Genomic DNA, 16,629 nt, shown 5'->3' on the forward strand with positions numbered 1-16,629 from the left:
AGGTACCAGCACTTAGTCTGGAGCCCAAAGAAAAGACCCTCCTGGATGAAAGGCCAGGCCCGTGGAAGCCGACAAGGTTTGGAACAGAACAGATCAGCTAAGTTTCTGTTGTGTGGTCTTAAGAAATTGCTTGACTTCTCTGAAGCCTAACAGTTGTGTCAATGGCCTTCAGGAAACCCCAACCCTGCTCTGCACACACCGCCTATGATTGAGTCCTAGTCACTTGCCCACTCCCTTCCATGTCCCTAAAGAGGTGTCCCAGCCTGCATTGACCCTTACCTTTAGACCCTGGCCCTTAAGGGGGTCTTCTGAATGCCCTGTTGTAAAGATGTACTGGCTGAGACAAAACCAAGACACTTTCGGATGCCCTCGTTTCTTCCAAAGCGCCCTTGGGAGCCTCCTCAAAAACCAGTCACCTCTTAGCAATCTTGGGCATACCCAAATGGCTTATGCCATCTGGCATTTCAGCTGCTGGGGACATAGCCCAAACTCCTTATGCCAAAATGAAGTCCGGTAAAACCCTCTCCTGGGCCGCCAGCTGCTGCTAGAAGGGCATAGAATGAATGAGTCTATTCCCCCCCTAGGGACTCTGTCTTTTATCGTTTCTTCTGCATGAACTTGAGGCTGGAGGAACGAGCTCCAGTCAAGGAATTCTTGCCAAGGAAAGAAAATGGACAGACCCCCGGCTTCCGGCTCCCTCTGGCAGCCATTCCCTCCCTCCTTCCTCCTCCAGCTCAGCTCTCTGCCCCCGGTTTTTGCATTTTTAATTCGGGACAGAATGTGATCTCTCACAAGCTTCTTGCTTTATCCTGTTGCTATTTAAATTACAAATCGGCCCCATCTCCCTGTCACTCCAGGGATATTTTTAGCTTCTGGTAAATAGCAGCAGGGAGAGTAGGATCAGGTGCCCCTCCCTGGAGGAGCTGTGTCCCCGCCGGCTGTGTGCCCTCCGCAGGGGGCACCCTCCCTGCCAACTGGCGCCACTAGCCAGCCTGGGAGGGCGGAGGGATACAGGAGCCTGGGACTCAATTCCTGCTCTGGATCTCCACTCGCCTTGCAATGCTCAGTTCCAACTTCCACCATCCTTCCGGATCTCCCTAACTTGGCCTACGCCAAAGATCAGCGGGCAGTTCACTACACGCACTGGAGTCGGGGCCTGTGTTATCCTTCAAACCACACAGTTGAGCGGGTCTTATTGTTTCCACTAGGAAGCAGGGTTAGAGATAGACGCTTCACAAGCTCAGGAGGGTCAGAGCTGGTTTCCAGCTCTGGGACTCTCCGACCTCAGGCCCACATGGATGTGTGTGGAAAAACTGCTGCCTCTCTTGGAATGCAGGCGCCACGCCACACCATTTCTCTCTGCCCAGGTAAATGGATGCATCAGTGGGCTTCCCGTATGTTTGTGCTGTCCCGTCTACTGGGTCAGGGGTAACTAGTCCCGGATCTTGGACCCCATCTGGCTCATGGCCTGATTGTGTAGGGTCCCGTGAGCTAAGAATTTTTTTTTTTTTACATTTCTCAAATCAGGAAGTAGCGAAAGAATAACATTTTGTGGCAGTGAGATGATACGAAGTATAAAGTTCAGGGTTCATTAAGTAAAGCGTTAGAGGAAGCACACTCATTCCTTTACACGTTGTCTGTGGCTGCTTTTGCACCACTAGCCGGGCTGAGTAGCTGTGACAGGGAGCACATGACCTACAAAGGCTAAAATATTTACTGTCCAGCCTTGTACAGGATCCTACTTTTGTTTGGGAAAAAAAGTGAGTCCCATAAGTCCATGTCAGGTGGTGTGTCAGCAGGACAGGACTCTGGGGCCATCATAGAGTCTGTATAGGGACACCTCCTGCCAGCCACACCCAGTAAGTCATCTCCCTTGTACCCTATTTTTTTTTTTTTAATTTAAGGGTTTTGTTTTCAAGACAGGGTTTCTCTGTATAGCCTTGGCAATCCTAGACTCGCTTTGTAGACCAGGCTGGCCTCGAACTCACAGTGATCTGCCTGCCTCTGCCTCCCGAGTGCTGGGATTAAAGGCTTGCGCCACCACGCCCGGTCCCCCTTGTACCCTCTTTTATCCGGAATTTTTCCCTTTGCCTCCTCCATAGGTGAAGCAAGTGGTTTTCAAACTGGCTTAGCTACCAGAATTACAGGAGAGGTTTACAAATCTAACTAGAGTTAGCCTAGAGTAGGATGCTCAAGGGTGGGGTTTAAGAAACCATTTTTAAAATTTTTTCATTTTTATTTTTTCTTGATGTCTTACCAGGGATTGAACTAGGGTCCCACCCATGCTAGGCAAACATGCTGTCACTGAGCTGCAGCCTCAGCTGTAAGAATACATTTTAGCAGGCTGGAAGGATGGCTCAGCAGTTAAGGCATGTACTGGAGGTGGGTCCACAAACAACAAACTCACATCCCTTGTACCCTTCTGCGTCTCTTAACTGGAGTCATCACTCTAAAAGTCTCTTGAATCCAAGCCTAACTGGTTAGGACTCCTTGTCCAGTCATGAGACATGAGGGCTCTACATACTGGCCGGCCCCTGTTGGTGGGAATTTACTGGAAATGAGGTCCCTTTTGAATCCTAATTGGCTCTGGGAGTAAATCAGAGCTACTTCTCAGCAGGCCCCTCCTCTCTAGAAGCTTCTACACTCCCACTGAAAGCCCCTGCTGTCCTCACTTGCGTCAGAAGCAGCCAGGCCTCTCTGCCCTCCTTCCGGTTGCACCTCCTCTCCCGCCCTTGTATTCCTATGCCCCCACACTTCTGCCTGAAAGCCCTTTCAACTGCTTTTCTTAGCAACTGTCACAGCAGGACTGGAGGGTTAGTTGTGAGCCAGAGCTTTGTGGAACCGTGGCAGGCAGAGGATGTGAAAAGGACCACAGAGGGCCTGAGCTCCTGACAGCCCTGGGACAGCCTGGAAGACAGGAACAGCAGCATAGGTCAGCAGGCCTCGTGAGATTTCCCACAAGGCTGTTTCACTGCCACCTCTGCCTCTTCCTCCTCCACAGAAGGCTGGAAGGGCTCAGAGCTGCTTCCTCTCTTCCAGGCCTCTACCCAGGGGCTCTCCTTGACTTAATGTGTTACTCAGTTCTGGTGCAAGAACTAGACCCTTGGCTGGCCTCAGGATGTGTGAGGAGGTATCCTGTACAATCTGTCCTGCCCTGGTGTAATTCTCAGAAGAAGAGACCCAGCTAGGTTACTATGCATCCTTGACGGCCAGGGGCCCTCATTCTGGCCTGTGGAAGAACTTCTACATGGGGGAGTTCCAGTCCTTACAGCTGCCTCTCCACCACCCATGTGTGTTCATACACACAGCATCTTCTATGTCAGCCCTTTGGTCACATTGTGTCCCATTCTCCAAGCCTCTCCCCGGTCCTGGCCTCCTTTCTAGCCCAGCTGTTGCATTTCCCTGACTTGCATCTAGGGAAAATCTTGGTGTGGTGCTTTTTGTGTGAGTCCGGACAGCTAAGGAACACACTACACAAGTGCCTTTGAAGAGGTCTCCTGACTCCCAAAGTCAATACTTCTTCCGGGATTCTGCATGCTCCACTGTTCCCCCTGGGGCGCTCTCAGGGGCGCCTCTATCTCAGCTAGAGGTCCTGGGCGGATGATGCTTTCTTCTTAGCAGGGTTCTGGAAGATTTGGGTATTGGAGCCTAGCATGCTCATGATTCCCAGAGTGCAGGTAGGGCCCTTGGGACCCTAACCGATTGTCATTTCCTCCGAGCATCTCACTTCAGGATGGAGGGTAAGTTCCCTCTCCTTCATCCTCCCTCAAGTGATGGAGGCCTAATGGCTTCATAACCATTAAGGTCCTTTCAGCTCTCAGGGCTGGGCCAACTTTATGATCCTTCCCAGAAGGTTGGAGAAGAACCAGGGCAGTGTCAGACACACCCAAGCCCCTTGTGGTTGCTGGTAGACTAGAGACTTGTCTCCTCCCATCAGGTTAATGGCTTTTCAGGGATGCAGATGCACAGTGAGTTGTCCCTGCTAGACCCTCCAAAGAACACCACTCTGTGCAACGGCTTGATGAGGGAAGCAAGTCCTAGTTGAGGAGAGGCTGCCATCCAGGATGTGAAGGAGACAGTAAGAAGTGTCTGCCTCCTTCCTCTCTTGCACATGGGTACCACTTTTGTGAGAAACAGTGATCTTTCACTCCAGGTCATTCCAGTGGCCTCTGGGGCCCACTGCAGCTGTTTGTTCCAGGGGACCCTTTGAGATAGGGTGGCAGAACCAGAGAAGTGGGATCTTACGTGGGCCGCAGATGGTTTAATTAAGATGTTGGGTGAACAGTGGGACTGGGTGGGCGGTGTGCTACTGTGGATGTTAGTGTAGGCCTGCTGTGATACAGGGGACTTGGTGGGAGCGCCCTTCCCCATTTCTGGGCAGTAGATTTCCAACTGTTGTAGCAGAAGGCACCTCTGTGCTTAGCACAGGGGGAGCCCTCAGGAGAGCACAACAGAGGGAGGACAAATGTGCAGGGCATCCCTGCTTCTCATGGAAGAAAAGCCAGAAGACTTCTCATTGCTCTCCCACCACATAGAGATTTGTAAGGACCACATCTTGGTGGGCTTTCTCCTAAAATAGAGACACAGCCCTAGGCACGCAATTGGCACTCAATAAATTAGATGCTGGATGAATAGAGTATTCACAGTTCGAGAAGGGAAGCTATCCCCAAGCCCCTACAGCAGCGCCAGGCAAGGGGCAGGTGGGCGTGTTGTGACCGAGGATACTTAAGTGCTGATCCTGGAATGGCCCCCCACGCAGCGGCCCCTTGGTCCTCATCCTCCTTACCTGTATGACACCTGCTTTCGGAGATGCATATGACGGAATCGCTCTTCTATCAGGGGTCCAGCAGCCACTCTTCGGGCGCCCTCAGGCCAGGGCTGGAAGACCTCGGCCTCCTCCCCGCGCCGGCAACGCCTTCTCACCACCTCCTCTTCTGCCACACGGCCGCTGGCAGCCCTGTCCGCGCGCGGTCCTCCTCCTCCGGGCCCTTCGGCCATCCTTCTGCGGTCCGCGTCGGTACCCCCCGAGGCTTGGCGGGGATCCCACCAAAGTTCAGAGTCCGGGGGCGCCAGGCGGGGAGGGAGGCAAAGAGGCACTGGGTTCCGCACGTCCGTCGCGACTCTGCGCCCAGACGACAGGGGCCAGGAGCTGCGGGGCGCAGTGCCTAGAAAAGGCTGACCGGGATGCTCCGAAGCCCTGGGGAGGCTATGTCCTTGGAAGGGACGGGATGGTGCGTAGGGCGCTGCCCGGGCGAGCTCCGGACGGCCAGAGCCTGACGACTAGCCAAGCGGGTGCCTTGTGGCTGTCGCCGCCGCCTCTAGGCACCGGAGTGTCACCTTAGAGGTACTCGTCAAGCTGTGGGGTCCGAGAGGCCCGGGACCCCAGGAGAGCGAGCCAGGAGCAGCGGGCCTCAGCTACCAACCTTTCTGGGGGCTCGAGGCCAGGGTGCGGGGTCGGGGGGAACCCTGCCCAGGCCCACCTCTGCGCCTCTGCTCCGACACTGGTTCCGGCTGCACGGCACCTGCCAATCATCGCTCCACCTGTCACTCAGCCGCAGTGATGCACCCCCCCCACCCCCTTCCCGCGTTTTCCGGCTTTGGCATTCGCTGCCGCTGTAGGCAGGTGGGGCGGGGAGGGGGGGCGGCGGACAGGGGCGGTGACACAAGGCAGCTTTAACCCTGTAGGCACTGTGGGAATTTAGAGATCAAATTGTACTTGAGGAAGGGTCTCGGGAAACGTAGCAGCTTACATCAATCCCTAGGGAACACCATCTCCTGGCCTAGAGAGCCCTCAGGATCAGGCCTCAAGCTGGACCAAATTGAGTTGTGTGTAAAGCCATAGCTCCCAACCCTGGCATGGTCAGCCTTCAGGGTTGCTGGATTCAGAGTATCCCAGATGCTAAACCAGTATCTTCTAGGGACAAAGAAGCTGTTAGGAGAGGGAGGAGCCAGGGCCAAAAGGAAGAACTAGATAGAGGCTTGCACCGGGTCCATCTTGTATTTTTAGTTCGACGTCTCTTCTTGGACTTGGGAGTGTTCACCAACTGAACATTTAATTTGGACCATTGCAGGAACCTGGGTGACTCCTCAGATATTAGATATTTGTCTTTTCATGGACTAGACTGCATCTTCCTGAAGTTGACCTAGGAACACAAACACACACACACACACACACACACACACACACACACACACACCGCCATGCAATATTTAATGGTTCTCCTTTGCCTCACATTCAAGGCCCTTATCCCACCATCTAAGACCATCCATTTATTTCCTCTTATGCATCTTTTGCTTTGATTTCTTTTTCAAGGCAGGGTTTCTCTTTGTAACAGAGGCCTGGTTGTCCTGGACTCGCTTTGTAGTCCAGGCTGGCCTCGAACTCACAGAGCTCCACCTGAGCGAGCCACTGCACCTGCCTTCCTCTTATACATCTTGCTCTGGAATTGGTACAGTTCTTCACAGCATCATTTAGGTTGTCCCCTCCGTCTGAAAGTCCCTTCTGATCACAGATTTTAAATTTGGAAGCTTCCTCAAAAGCTTTCTTTTCCAGCCTGGGAGGTAGGGGCAGGTGGATCTCTATGAGTTTGAGCCTGGTTTGGTGTACAGAGTGAGTTCCAGGACAGCCAGGGCTACACAGAGAGAAATCTTGTCCACACCAACCAGCCAACCAAACAAAAGAGCTTTCTTTTCCATAATGGCTCCTCCTAGCCTTCCCTGTCCTCTGGCAGATGTCCAGTGTAGACTCTGTCTTCCTTTCCCACACTGCCTGTGAGTGTGGCAAAGTGGGAGGGGCCAATCTCACATAGGTAGAGAATGGGCTGCTTTGGGGTTCTCCACCCTGCCTAAGTCTTTACTCTAAGTCTTTTGCCCAGGTTATCCTTTGCTGCCAGCCACATCCATCCTTCAAAGCCCATTTCCAGAGCCATCGCCCCTAAGCAGATTTCTTGGGCGTATCATCGGACATACCCCCCCCCCACACACACACCCCATCTAACATGTCCCTAAACTCATGCCTGAGCGGTAGATATCGTCACTTCCTGCCTGCTGCAGAGGAGGACTCTGAACTGGCCTTTAGTGATTTAGTCGCTCAAAATAGCTCATGGTGAGTGGTGGTGCGCTTGGATTTAAATCCAGGCCTTCTGGTACCAGCGTCCTTTTCCCTCCACTTCGCCACCGCTGTGGCAGCCCTCCCTTCTCTCTACTCTGTAAATCTCCAAAGGTCTGTGCTATCATTCGCTTTCTGCAGCATCTCAGTGGCCCAGCAAGCCCCCATTTGGATAAAGGAATAGGAATAAACATCCTTGGCCACAAAGGAGCTTTTTCCCCAAAGCCAAGTTCTAAAGAAACCCTGCTGCTGGGGATGGGGAGTCTCGTCCCCCCCACTCCTCCCTGAACCCCAGCTGCCCTTGAGTTTGCCCTTCCAGGCCTCTGGGCTTTGATTTCCAAGCAGCCTGGCCCGGAGTAGCCTCCTACACCATGAATTATGGTAGTACTGGCTGGGTTTGACATTCCCTCACCAGCTGCCTAGCTGCTGGATTCCCAGGTTGGGTTTTTGTGTGTTGTTGCTGAACTGCTTCCTGCAGAGCCCTCTCCACACTCAGTGCTTTTTAAAGTGGGCTTCATTCCACCACCCTCACACCTCCCTACTTCGGGCCAGCTGCTGGCTGCATTATCTCTAGGTTATGGCTTGGCTTCCCTCCCAAAAAGGGAAAGATGAAGCCCTCTCCCCGACCAGCCTCACCACCTTCTGCAGCCTTTTGCAGTTGCATCTCACTCCTCTGGTCCCAGCCCATCCATTACCACTGTTACTTAGAGAACAGTTACTGATGTCTACTGCATAATGGATCCGGTGCAAAGCATTTTCCTGGCAAGCTTTCACTGACTTTTCAAACAGCAGGGTGGGTACCATTTTACAGACAAGCTCACCGGGGGCTTGGAGACCATTAACTAGATCAGGGAGACCGCGCATACATCAGAGACCATGTACTTAGCCTCTCTGATGCCCGGAACAACCCGGCCAGACTATCAGGCCTATCTCCTCCACCCCCAGGGAGACCCACAGGGTACTTGCTACCTACATCAGACCAGGTGTTCATTTTGGTCAGGTGGTTTCTGGGCTGGTCCAGCCTTCTTGGATCTAGAGCCTTGCCTGGCCCATCTCAGCTCATGGCTTCAGCCTTAGCTATTTACCCTGTTTTCAGAGCTTTGGTTTCTAGTATAACAAAGGGTTTGTTGTGGATATTGAAGCAAGGATGACTGGCATTGTAAAGGCTGTCACATGGGCCACCGGCAAAGCAAGCTGCCAGGACTGACAACAGAACGTGAAACTCTGGCTCTGTTGCTGAGGATACATCCCAGCGACACAGAGCCTCGAGGAAGCACTGTCTGCAGGTGGCTTGCGGGAAGTGATTAGCCCTACATCCTAAGGCAGGCTGGGAGGCGATTACTTGCTAGCCATGGGCTTCAGGAAGCCCCGAGAGTCAAGGCTCTTGGATGGTTGTGGAAGGAGGAGGAGGAAGGACTAGGAAGGAAGACTAGGATAGACTTGTATTCAGATAGCAGCTTTGGAACTCTCACCTGAATGGCAGTCAGGTGAGTCTATGTCTTTGAACCCTGCCCCACCCTGCCCGTGTGTGTGTGTGTGTGTGTGTGTGTGTGTGTGTGTGTGTGTGTGTGTGTAAGCCTGGATGGAGAGGCCTGGTGGCACTCAGAGGAAGGGTAGCAGGCTACCAAGAAGAGACTTGATGCCCTATGAGCATATACAGGGGGAGGAGGCCCCCCTCAGTCACAGTCATAGGGGAGGGGAGTAGGGGGAAAGGCGAGGGAGGGAGGAATGGGAGGATACAAGAGATGGGATAACTATTGAGATGTAAAATGAATGAATTAAAAAAAAAAAAAAACAGCACACACACTTGATTGCTGAGCCAGCCTAAGCATTCTTTTCATTTGTGTTTTTTTTTTTAATCTGTAAAATATCCTTCTTGGCCAAGTGTGGTGGTGCACACTCTAATCTCAGCACTTGGGAGGCAGAGACAGGCAGCTACCAGTGAGTTTGAAGCTAACCTGGCCTGTGTGGTAAGTTCTAGGTCAGCCAGGGCTACACAGTAAGCCACCACCTCAAAACAAGCACAATCAAAAGCCTTCTCTAGGGGGATATCTGTCCATCTGTCCGTCTGTGGTTGAGCACAGGTGGGAAGGCCTGGGGTTGACGCCTGCAGAGAAGGGAAGGGTCCTCTCAGGACTATCTCAGTTCCTGCTGGGAACTCACAGTTCTTGGTGTTAGTAAGGAATGGGAGGACACTACATTTCAAGCCCTCTACTCACAGGAAATGGCGTCTTATCTTTCCAAGTTCCTCTGTCAGCACGGAACAATACACGTGAGGGGCAGGCCTCCTGCTATTCTGTGGGACCGTCTGAAATTTTCCTTCTCTTCATTTCAACTCTCATGTCAACATTCCCTGTTGCCCTAGCCCAAGCCTCCCAGTTACCAGGGATGCCCCCCCTTTCCTTCTCCCCTCGTTCCACACTCAGGGAATGCTTGCCCCTTCTTTCCCAGGCCTTTTTGGTCCAAGCGAACCCCTCCCTCGGCTCTCCGGCTCCCACCCACCACCACTCTCTCTCCTGTGGGTCCTTCAGTTTTTTGTTTTGTTTTTTTTTTCTTTCTTTCTTTTATCTGTCTTCTAGAAACAATCCCAGTCAATCTCCTATTATACAAAGAACAGCCTGAACTGCTCCTGACCTTGCCCACCCCCACCCCCCATCTTCCCCAGCCTTCACTTTGTCTCTCCCATCGTCACCTCCATCTCTGCACTTTCTGCCACAGCTGTTTTCAGCAGAGCTCTTCCCAAGGGTGCTGTGACAGGCTCATCTCCATGGCACTTGACACTCGGGCTATCCTGTCTTAAAGCCCCTCGCCCACATTGGTTTTCCGAGACGGGGTTTCTCTGTGTAGCCCTGGATGTTCTGGAACTCACTCTGTAGACCATGCTGGCCTTGAACTCAAATCCACCTGCCTCTGCCTCCCAAGTGCTGGGCTTAAAGGTGTGCGCCCCCTGCCACCACCACCACCACCACCACCTGCCACCACCACCACCTGCCACCACCTGCCACCACCACCACCACCACCACCCCACCTGCCACCACCACCACCTGCCACCACTACCTCCACCACCACTTGCCACCACCACCAACACCTGCCCTGTCAAGCTGACGTCGCTAATGTTTCTAGACAAGCATTTCCCATGCCTTCTCCTTTCCCCTCATTCTATCTCAGTCCCTTTCTTCACTCTGCTTCCTCTTCCTCACCATGGTCTTTCCTGGCGTTCAGCTCTTCCCTCTCTTCCCCTGCTGTAGACGCAAGCTTCTAACTTATCATCCGGATGCTGGCATTTCCTAACTTCAGCTGGGAGCCCCTTCTCCTCAGCCCTAGATTTCTATGCCTTAGGTTTCCTCTGCTGCTGTCGCTTCCTCCTCCAAGCCTTCTCACGCATGCTCTCGTGTGTTTGTACCCACATTCTGCATGTGGGGGTCATAGAACAACTTGCAGGAGTTGGGCTCTTGCCTTCTGCCTTTTTTTTTTTTTTTTTTTTTTAAAGACAGAGTCTGACTAGGTAGCCTTAGTTGGCTTGGAACTAGACATGTAGACTAGTCTGGCCTTGAACTCAGAGCTCTGCCTGCCTTTGCCTCCACAGTGAGGCACCACAGTGACCTGTGCCTTTCCTCCTCTCCTGAGGTAGGCGCTCTCTGTTTCTGCTGCTGGCTGTTGGCCTATGAGCTTCCGTGAGGTTTTCCTGCCTCTGTCTCCCATCTTGGCTGAGATTACAGAAATATATCACTGCTTCAATTATTTATTTACTTATTTTTGGTTTTTGAGACAGGGTTTCTCTGTGTAGTCTTGGCTTGTTTTGTAGCCCAGGCTGGCCTCGAACTCACAGAGATCCACCCGCCTCTGCCACTTGAATGTTTGGATTAAAGGTGTGTGGCACCACACCAGGCTTCATTTCTTCTTCTTCTTCTTCTTCTTCTTCTTCTTCTTCTTCTTCTTCTTCTTCTTCTTCTTCTTCTTCTTCTTCTTCTTCTTCTTCTTCTTCTTCTTCTTCTTCTTCTTCTTCTTTCTTCTTCTTCTTCTTCTTCTCCTTCTTCTCCTTCTTCTCCTTCTTCTTCTTCTTGTGGTTCTGGGCATTGTATGAGTTATTCAATCCAAATATGGTGACTGGCAAGACAAAAGTGTCCGGACAGGAAGGACTTCTCACCAGCCACCCCTCCCCATACCCCCCAAAAATATAAATAAATAAACTCTCCTCTCTCACTCCTGGACCCTCACAAAGAAGACACAGAGTCAAGGATTGATGCTGAATCTTTTTTTTTTTTTTTAATTTTGCTTTCTTAAAGCATGTGCTGAGCTGGTGGAAGGAGCAGTTTGGCAATTAAAAAGGCCCAGCAGCTTGGGCAGCGGGCATGGGGGCGGCCAGGTGAGGGTGGGGTGTCCCTCTGTCCTAGGCCAAGGGGTGGCAAAGCCTGCACTAACTTCATAAAATACAAAATAAGGGAGAGGGGATGGGAGGGAGATTTGTAAAATACAATATCTTAGGGGATTGGCAATAATAAAAAATAAGGTTCATTATTTACAAACAATTTCTGTTCTTGGTCTCTGTACAGTAGGAGGTGGGGTGTGTGTGCATGTGTCTGCATATGTGTGCATGTGTGCTTGTGTGCTTGTGTATGAGGGGCCAGGAACAGTGGTCTTGTTGGTCACTATGGGAAGGGAACAGGGTGGCCCAGTGAGTGGTTATCGGAGGAGGACGGATGGTTGTGGGAGGAAGAAGTGGGGACAGAGTGGTTGGCCCAGGGGAGCAGTCCAAATGTCCAGGGACATAGAGGGACCCCAGTCCCAAGAGAGACTGGGAGTGCTGGGGAGAAGAAAGCCCCTTTCTCCTGAGGCAGAAGGCCCACAGGCAGGGGTATGAGGTGGGTCTGGGTCAGTGAACAAGAGAATGCCTCTTCTGGGTGCCAGGGTGTCCATCCTGGGTCCTGGGTCTTGGAGTGGCCTAGGAGAGTTTGATGGTGGTGTTGGGGCCCAGATCCCTGGGAAGAGAAAAGGATCCAGGGGTGAGTATGCCCTGAGGTACCCACCATTCGGCTGTTATCTAGATCAGGGACCCCTCCCCCTGTGAGGATGTGGCTGAGGGTGGTACAGACTGGCACGCTGGAAAGGAAAAGGCTATCCCTCGGCTCACCTTTCATGGAACCACTCCTTGGGGTGGGAGAAGTTGGGGCTGGTGCCACTGTCATCGGTATCCTCTGGCCAGGTCTGGCTCAAGTACTTGGTAGTCTCGTGGGTGCTGTCCATATAGTCATGCCGGAGGTGATCCTGGGGCTTTGGCTCTGCTGGTCCCCCGGGCTTGAGCTCCCAGCCTTCTGGGGGCTCCACGGGCAGTCGAGCACCTCGGCCATCTTCCCATGAGCCTGCTCCATCATCATAGAACAGTAGGCTTCTGGAAGGCACTGGGGAGTAAATACAGGGTGAGTCACAGGTGCTCCTCAGGTGCACCCTCTGCCCCAGTAATAACCTTATTCCTGTGCTAGGCATGATGAGCACAGGGTCTGAGATCTTACAGGCCTGACTCGTAGTCTTAGCCCTGAGGGTTCCTGGCTCTGTGATCTTAGGTTAGCACACACTCTGCTCTGGTTTTGCTGTGCTTCGGTTTGTTCATCTGTGAAATGGGGATACTATAACCAACATCATTGAGAACTCCAGGATTCAGTGGGTAGCACAGTTTAAGGGATTGAAATGGCGCTTAGTAAAACCATGAGCTCACAAAAATATAGCCCTTCTGGGACTGGAGAGATGGCTCAGAGGTTAAGAGCACTGACTGCTCTTCCAAAGGTCCTGAGTTCAATTCCCATCAACCAAATGGTGGCTCGCCACCATCTATAATGGGATCTGGTGCCCTCTTCTGGCCTGCAGGCAGAATACTGTATACCTAATAAATAAATAAATCTTTAAAAAAATTAAAACAAAACAAAACCAAAACAGCACTTCTGAGCAAGACAGTACTGATTTGCTTACCGAAACTGGGACTTTTCTCTCCCTTTTGTGGTAGTAAGAATCAAACCCAGAGGCCGGGTGTGGTGGCGCACGCCTTTAATCCCAGCACTCGGGAGGCAGAGGCAGGCGGATCGCTGTGAGTTCGAGGCCAGCCTGGTTGGTCTACAAAGCGAGTCTAGGACAGCCAAGACTACACAGAGAAACCCTGTCTCGAAAAACCAAAAAAAAAGAAAAAAAAAGAATCAAACCCAGAACTTCATGCATGCCAGGCCAATACACTACAGCAGGATATATAGCCAGCCTGCTCAGGCTGTCCATTAATTCATTTTGTAGCCTGAGTAAGCCTTAAACCTATGTGTCCCTCTTCTGCCTTGAGCTGAGAAGCTGGAATCCCAGGCCTATGCCATCAGGCCTGCTGAGGGACCAGTTTCTAATTCTTCCATGCCACCCACTTCCTGGAACACTTAAGGAAAAATTTCTTTTCTCTTCTAGGCTAGTTCAAGGGGAGAAAACTGAACACCTGTGCCCTCAGCTTACAGCAAACCAGGTCTCACACAAAGCCTTGGAAATGAGGCGTCTTTTAAAGCCATGCTTCCTAGAGCTCATCATCAAGGGTCCCTGTGAGCTGGCTTCCTGGCTCCAGAGTCTGCTGCCTACTCCACAGCTTCCCCTGCAGGGTCTAATCTATGGGAATCTATGGAAAAGGCGGCCCCTGGCATTGTGTGAGGCTGCAGTCCGGAAACCAGTTTGCTTAACAAGCCACCTCCTTCCTCAGACGTGCCCTCTGCCCTGCCCTGCCCTAAGCTGCACTCATTTGAGAGGCTCCTTCATGCTCTCCCTTCCCCTCCCTGGGTTTGCTCCTCAGCACCACCCTCCTCCTCGGCTTCCTCTCCTCCGGCCTACGCATCGTCCCCTCCCCCATCACAGCCCCCCCCCCCCCCAGGGTGGCTTCCAAGCGCCACTCCCCTTAGTCCTCCTCCCAGCTCCCTTCCGCCCCTCCAGGCCCTCAGTGTCTTGCTCACCCTCCCTACAGCACCCTTCCTCTTCACATACTCCCCCTCCCCCTCTCCCTCCCCTCTCTCTGACCTCTCAACTGTTTCCTCTCTCATGCTTCTGGCATATGAAGGACAGCCTGGAAGTTCTTCCACGGGCCTCTGTGACGTGGCCTCTGCCTCTGAAAGCCACACTGTTCTCTGCTGTTCCCTGTATTGGCTGTTCATGCCCTGTCTTTCTCTGGTGTCAGGAGCTATTCCCACTGCACTGCACTGCACTGCACAGGACAGCAGCTTGTGGGTTCTGGAAATCAACTTCTAGAGAGCCTAAGATACATGCCCTGGGTCACACAACTACCAAATGGCACAGCCCTCCACTGGGGTGGCATCAGCATCACAGCTACCACTCTCACCAGGGGTAGATGCTCCCAGCAAAACCCTGACCCTGAGTGCCTGTGGGTCTCAGAAGCTTTCTTTCTTTCTTTGCCTTGAACTCACAGAGATCCACCTGCCTATGCCTCCCCGAGTGCGAGCATTATAGGTGTGCGTCACCATACCCGCTCAGGATCTTTCTTTCTTTTTTTAAAAACATATTTATTTATTTGTATGAGTGCTCTAGCTGCATGTACACCTGCAGGCCAGAAGAGGGCACCAGATCTCATTGCCGTTGGTTGTGAGCCACCATGTGGTTGCTGAGATTTGAACTCAGGACCTCTGTAAGAGCAGACAGTTGAGCCATCTCTCTTAGAATCTTTCTTGACACTGTGTGTCACGCAGTCTCTGCCACATTAGAAATGACTGAAGACTGACACTCATTTGCTGTCCTGGGACTAAGATGCAAACTGTGCTAAGCTAATGCATTATAACTCCTGCTGGCCTCACACATGGAAATTAGACCTAGAGTACTGTGCTGTCCTGTAAGGCTGCCTCCTCCACAGCAAGGCAGAGGCTCTCAGAGAGCCTAGTCCCAGTTCTACCACTAACATTAAAAAAAAGAAAGGTCATAGACCCTCACTGGGGCTCAGTTATTCTATCTGCAAAATTAGAGCATAGAATGAGATAACGCCGCCAGGAGTGGTGGCGCACGCCTTTAATCCCAGCAGAGGCAGGCGGATCTCTTTGAGTTCCAGGCCAGCCTGGTCTACAAAGTGAGTCTAGGACAGAAACCCTGTCTCAAAAAAACCAAAAAACCAAAACCATCAACCAAACAAACGAAAGAATGAGATAATGCCAACTCCAAGCTTTTAAAAATATTTATTTAAAAAAAAATTTTAGCCGGGCGTGGTGGCACATGCCTTTAATCCCAGCACTCGGGAGGCAGAGGCAGGCAGATCGCTGTGAGTTCGAGGCCAGCCTGGTCTACAAAGTGAATCCTGGATGGCCAAGGCTACACAGAGAAACCCTGTCTCGAAAAACCAAAAAAAAAAAAAATAAAAAAAAAAAATTTTTTTTTATGTGAATGGATATTTTGCTGCTGGTGTGTCTGTATACCATTTGTGTGTGCTTGTTTCCTTCTGAGACCAGAAGATAGCATTTGATCCCCCTGGAACGGAAGTTATAGGTAGCTGTGAGCCACCATGTACGTGTTTAGGAATCAAACCTGGGTCCTCTAGAAGAGCAGCCAGTGCACTTAACCACCAAGCCATCTCTCAAGCCCTCCAAACCTTTTTGAGACAGGGTCTCACTACGTAGCCCTGGCTGGCCTGGAACTCCCCGTGTAGACTGGGCTGGTCTCGAACTTACAGTGATCCCCTTGCCTCTGCCTCCTGAGTGCTGGGATTAAAGGTGAGCACCTGACATGGCTCCTCTCCTGAATCTGGCTTTCCTCCCAGAGTCTCAGAGGTACTCACTCTGACTGGCCGCGTAGATGCTGTCAGCTGCAACAGGGTCTTCCTTCACAGTCTTTGAGCCGGAAGAGAATGCAGGAAGGCAGGGCACAAGAGAGCCCAGCACCAGAACAAAGCACAAGGCTGCCACCTAGTAGTGGGCAGAGAGCAACCATCAGATCTGGGGCAGGGCAGGCCTACAAGACTGGCCACCTCCAACTCTCCTCACCCCAACCCATTGGATGCAAAAGGTTCAGTCATCCCCCACCCCTCAAAGCCTCCCCAGAGCTGGCTGCTTCCTAGAAGTGGAGTCTCTTTGTCTCCTGGAAGCAGACATCCTCAACCCAATCTAGGGAACATGAAAGGCAGTATCAGAGAGCAGAGGGAGGGGCTCTGTGTAGTTCTCACCCACAGGGCAAGGGAGCGCAAATGTGACCAGGGAGAGGGGCATATTGCCACAGTAAAGTCTCAGCTCCAATGAGGCCCTGCCCTAAGAATGTCACCTGGGAGGTGACAGACTAATGGCAGAGAGGCAAACAGAAGCTGAGCCTATCCTAGGTGTCCTCTGAGGCTCTCCTTTACTTCATCACCGATTCCCGCCCCCCCAAAAAAAGCCACACTCCTGAGTCTGTAGAAGCCACGTTTCCAAGGACCCGCCCCTCCCTAGATTCAGTGTCATCAATCACACATCCGTTAGAACTGGCCTGGACAGGTCACTGGTCCCTTCAGGCTCTGCTCACTGTCCTAGAGAGCTGGCCTC

The 16,629-nt window shown here is 52.1% G+C and overlaps 2 protein-coding genes across 3 annotated transcripts in view; both read right to left on the reverse strand.

The window, feature by feature from the left end:
- Positions 1-5,400, reverse strand: part of Dgkz (diacylglycerol kinase zeta) — a 42,312-nt gene extending 36,912 nt beyond the window's left edge. The window contains exon 1 of one of the 2 annotated variants that reach the window (XM_051144143.1): positions 4,787-5,400. In XM_051144143.1, coding sequence (XP_051000100.1) covers positions 4,787-4,998 — 212 coding nt within the window. In that variant the 5' untranslated portion in view covers positions 4,999-5,400. The remainder of the gene's footprint in view (positions 1-4,786) is intronic. The other variant, XM_051144142.1, reaches the window with a different exon arrangement.
- Positions 5,401-11,357: 5,957 nt separating this feature from the next.
- The window catches only part of Creb3l1 (cAMP responsive element binding protein 3 like 1), a 43,501-nt gene continuing 38,229 nt past the window's right edge, over positions 11,358-16,629 (reverse strand). The window contains exons 10-12 of the mRNA XM_051144150.1: positions 15,894-16,020; positions 12,240-12,507; positions 11,358-12,087 (exon numbers count right to left, since the gene is read on the reverse strand). Coding sequence (XP_051000107.1) covers positions 12,051-12,087; positions 12,240-12,507; positions 15,894-16,020 — 432 coding nt within the window. The 3' untranslated portion in view covers positions 11,358-12,050. The remainder of the gene's footprint in view (positions 12,088-12,239; positions 12,508-15,893; positions 16,021-16,629) is intronic.

This window comes from Acomys russatus, chromosome 4 (assembly GCF_903995435.1).
Source record: "Acomys russatus chromosome 4, mAcoRus1.1, whole genome shotgun sequence".
Lineage (NCBI taxonomy): Eukaryota > Metazoa > Chordata > Mammalia > Rodentia > Muridae > Acomys > Acomys russatus.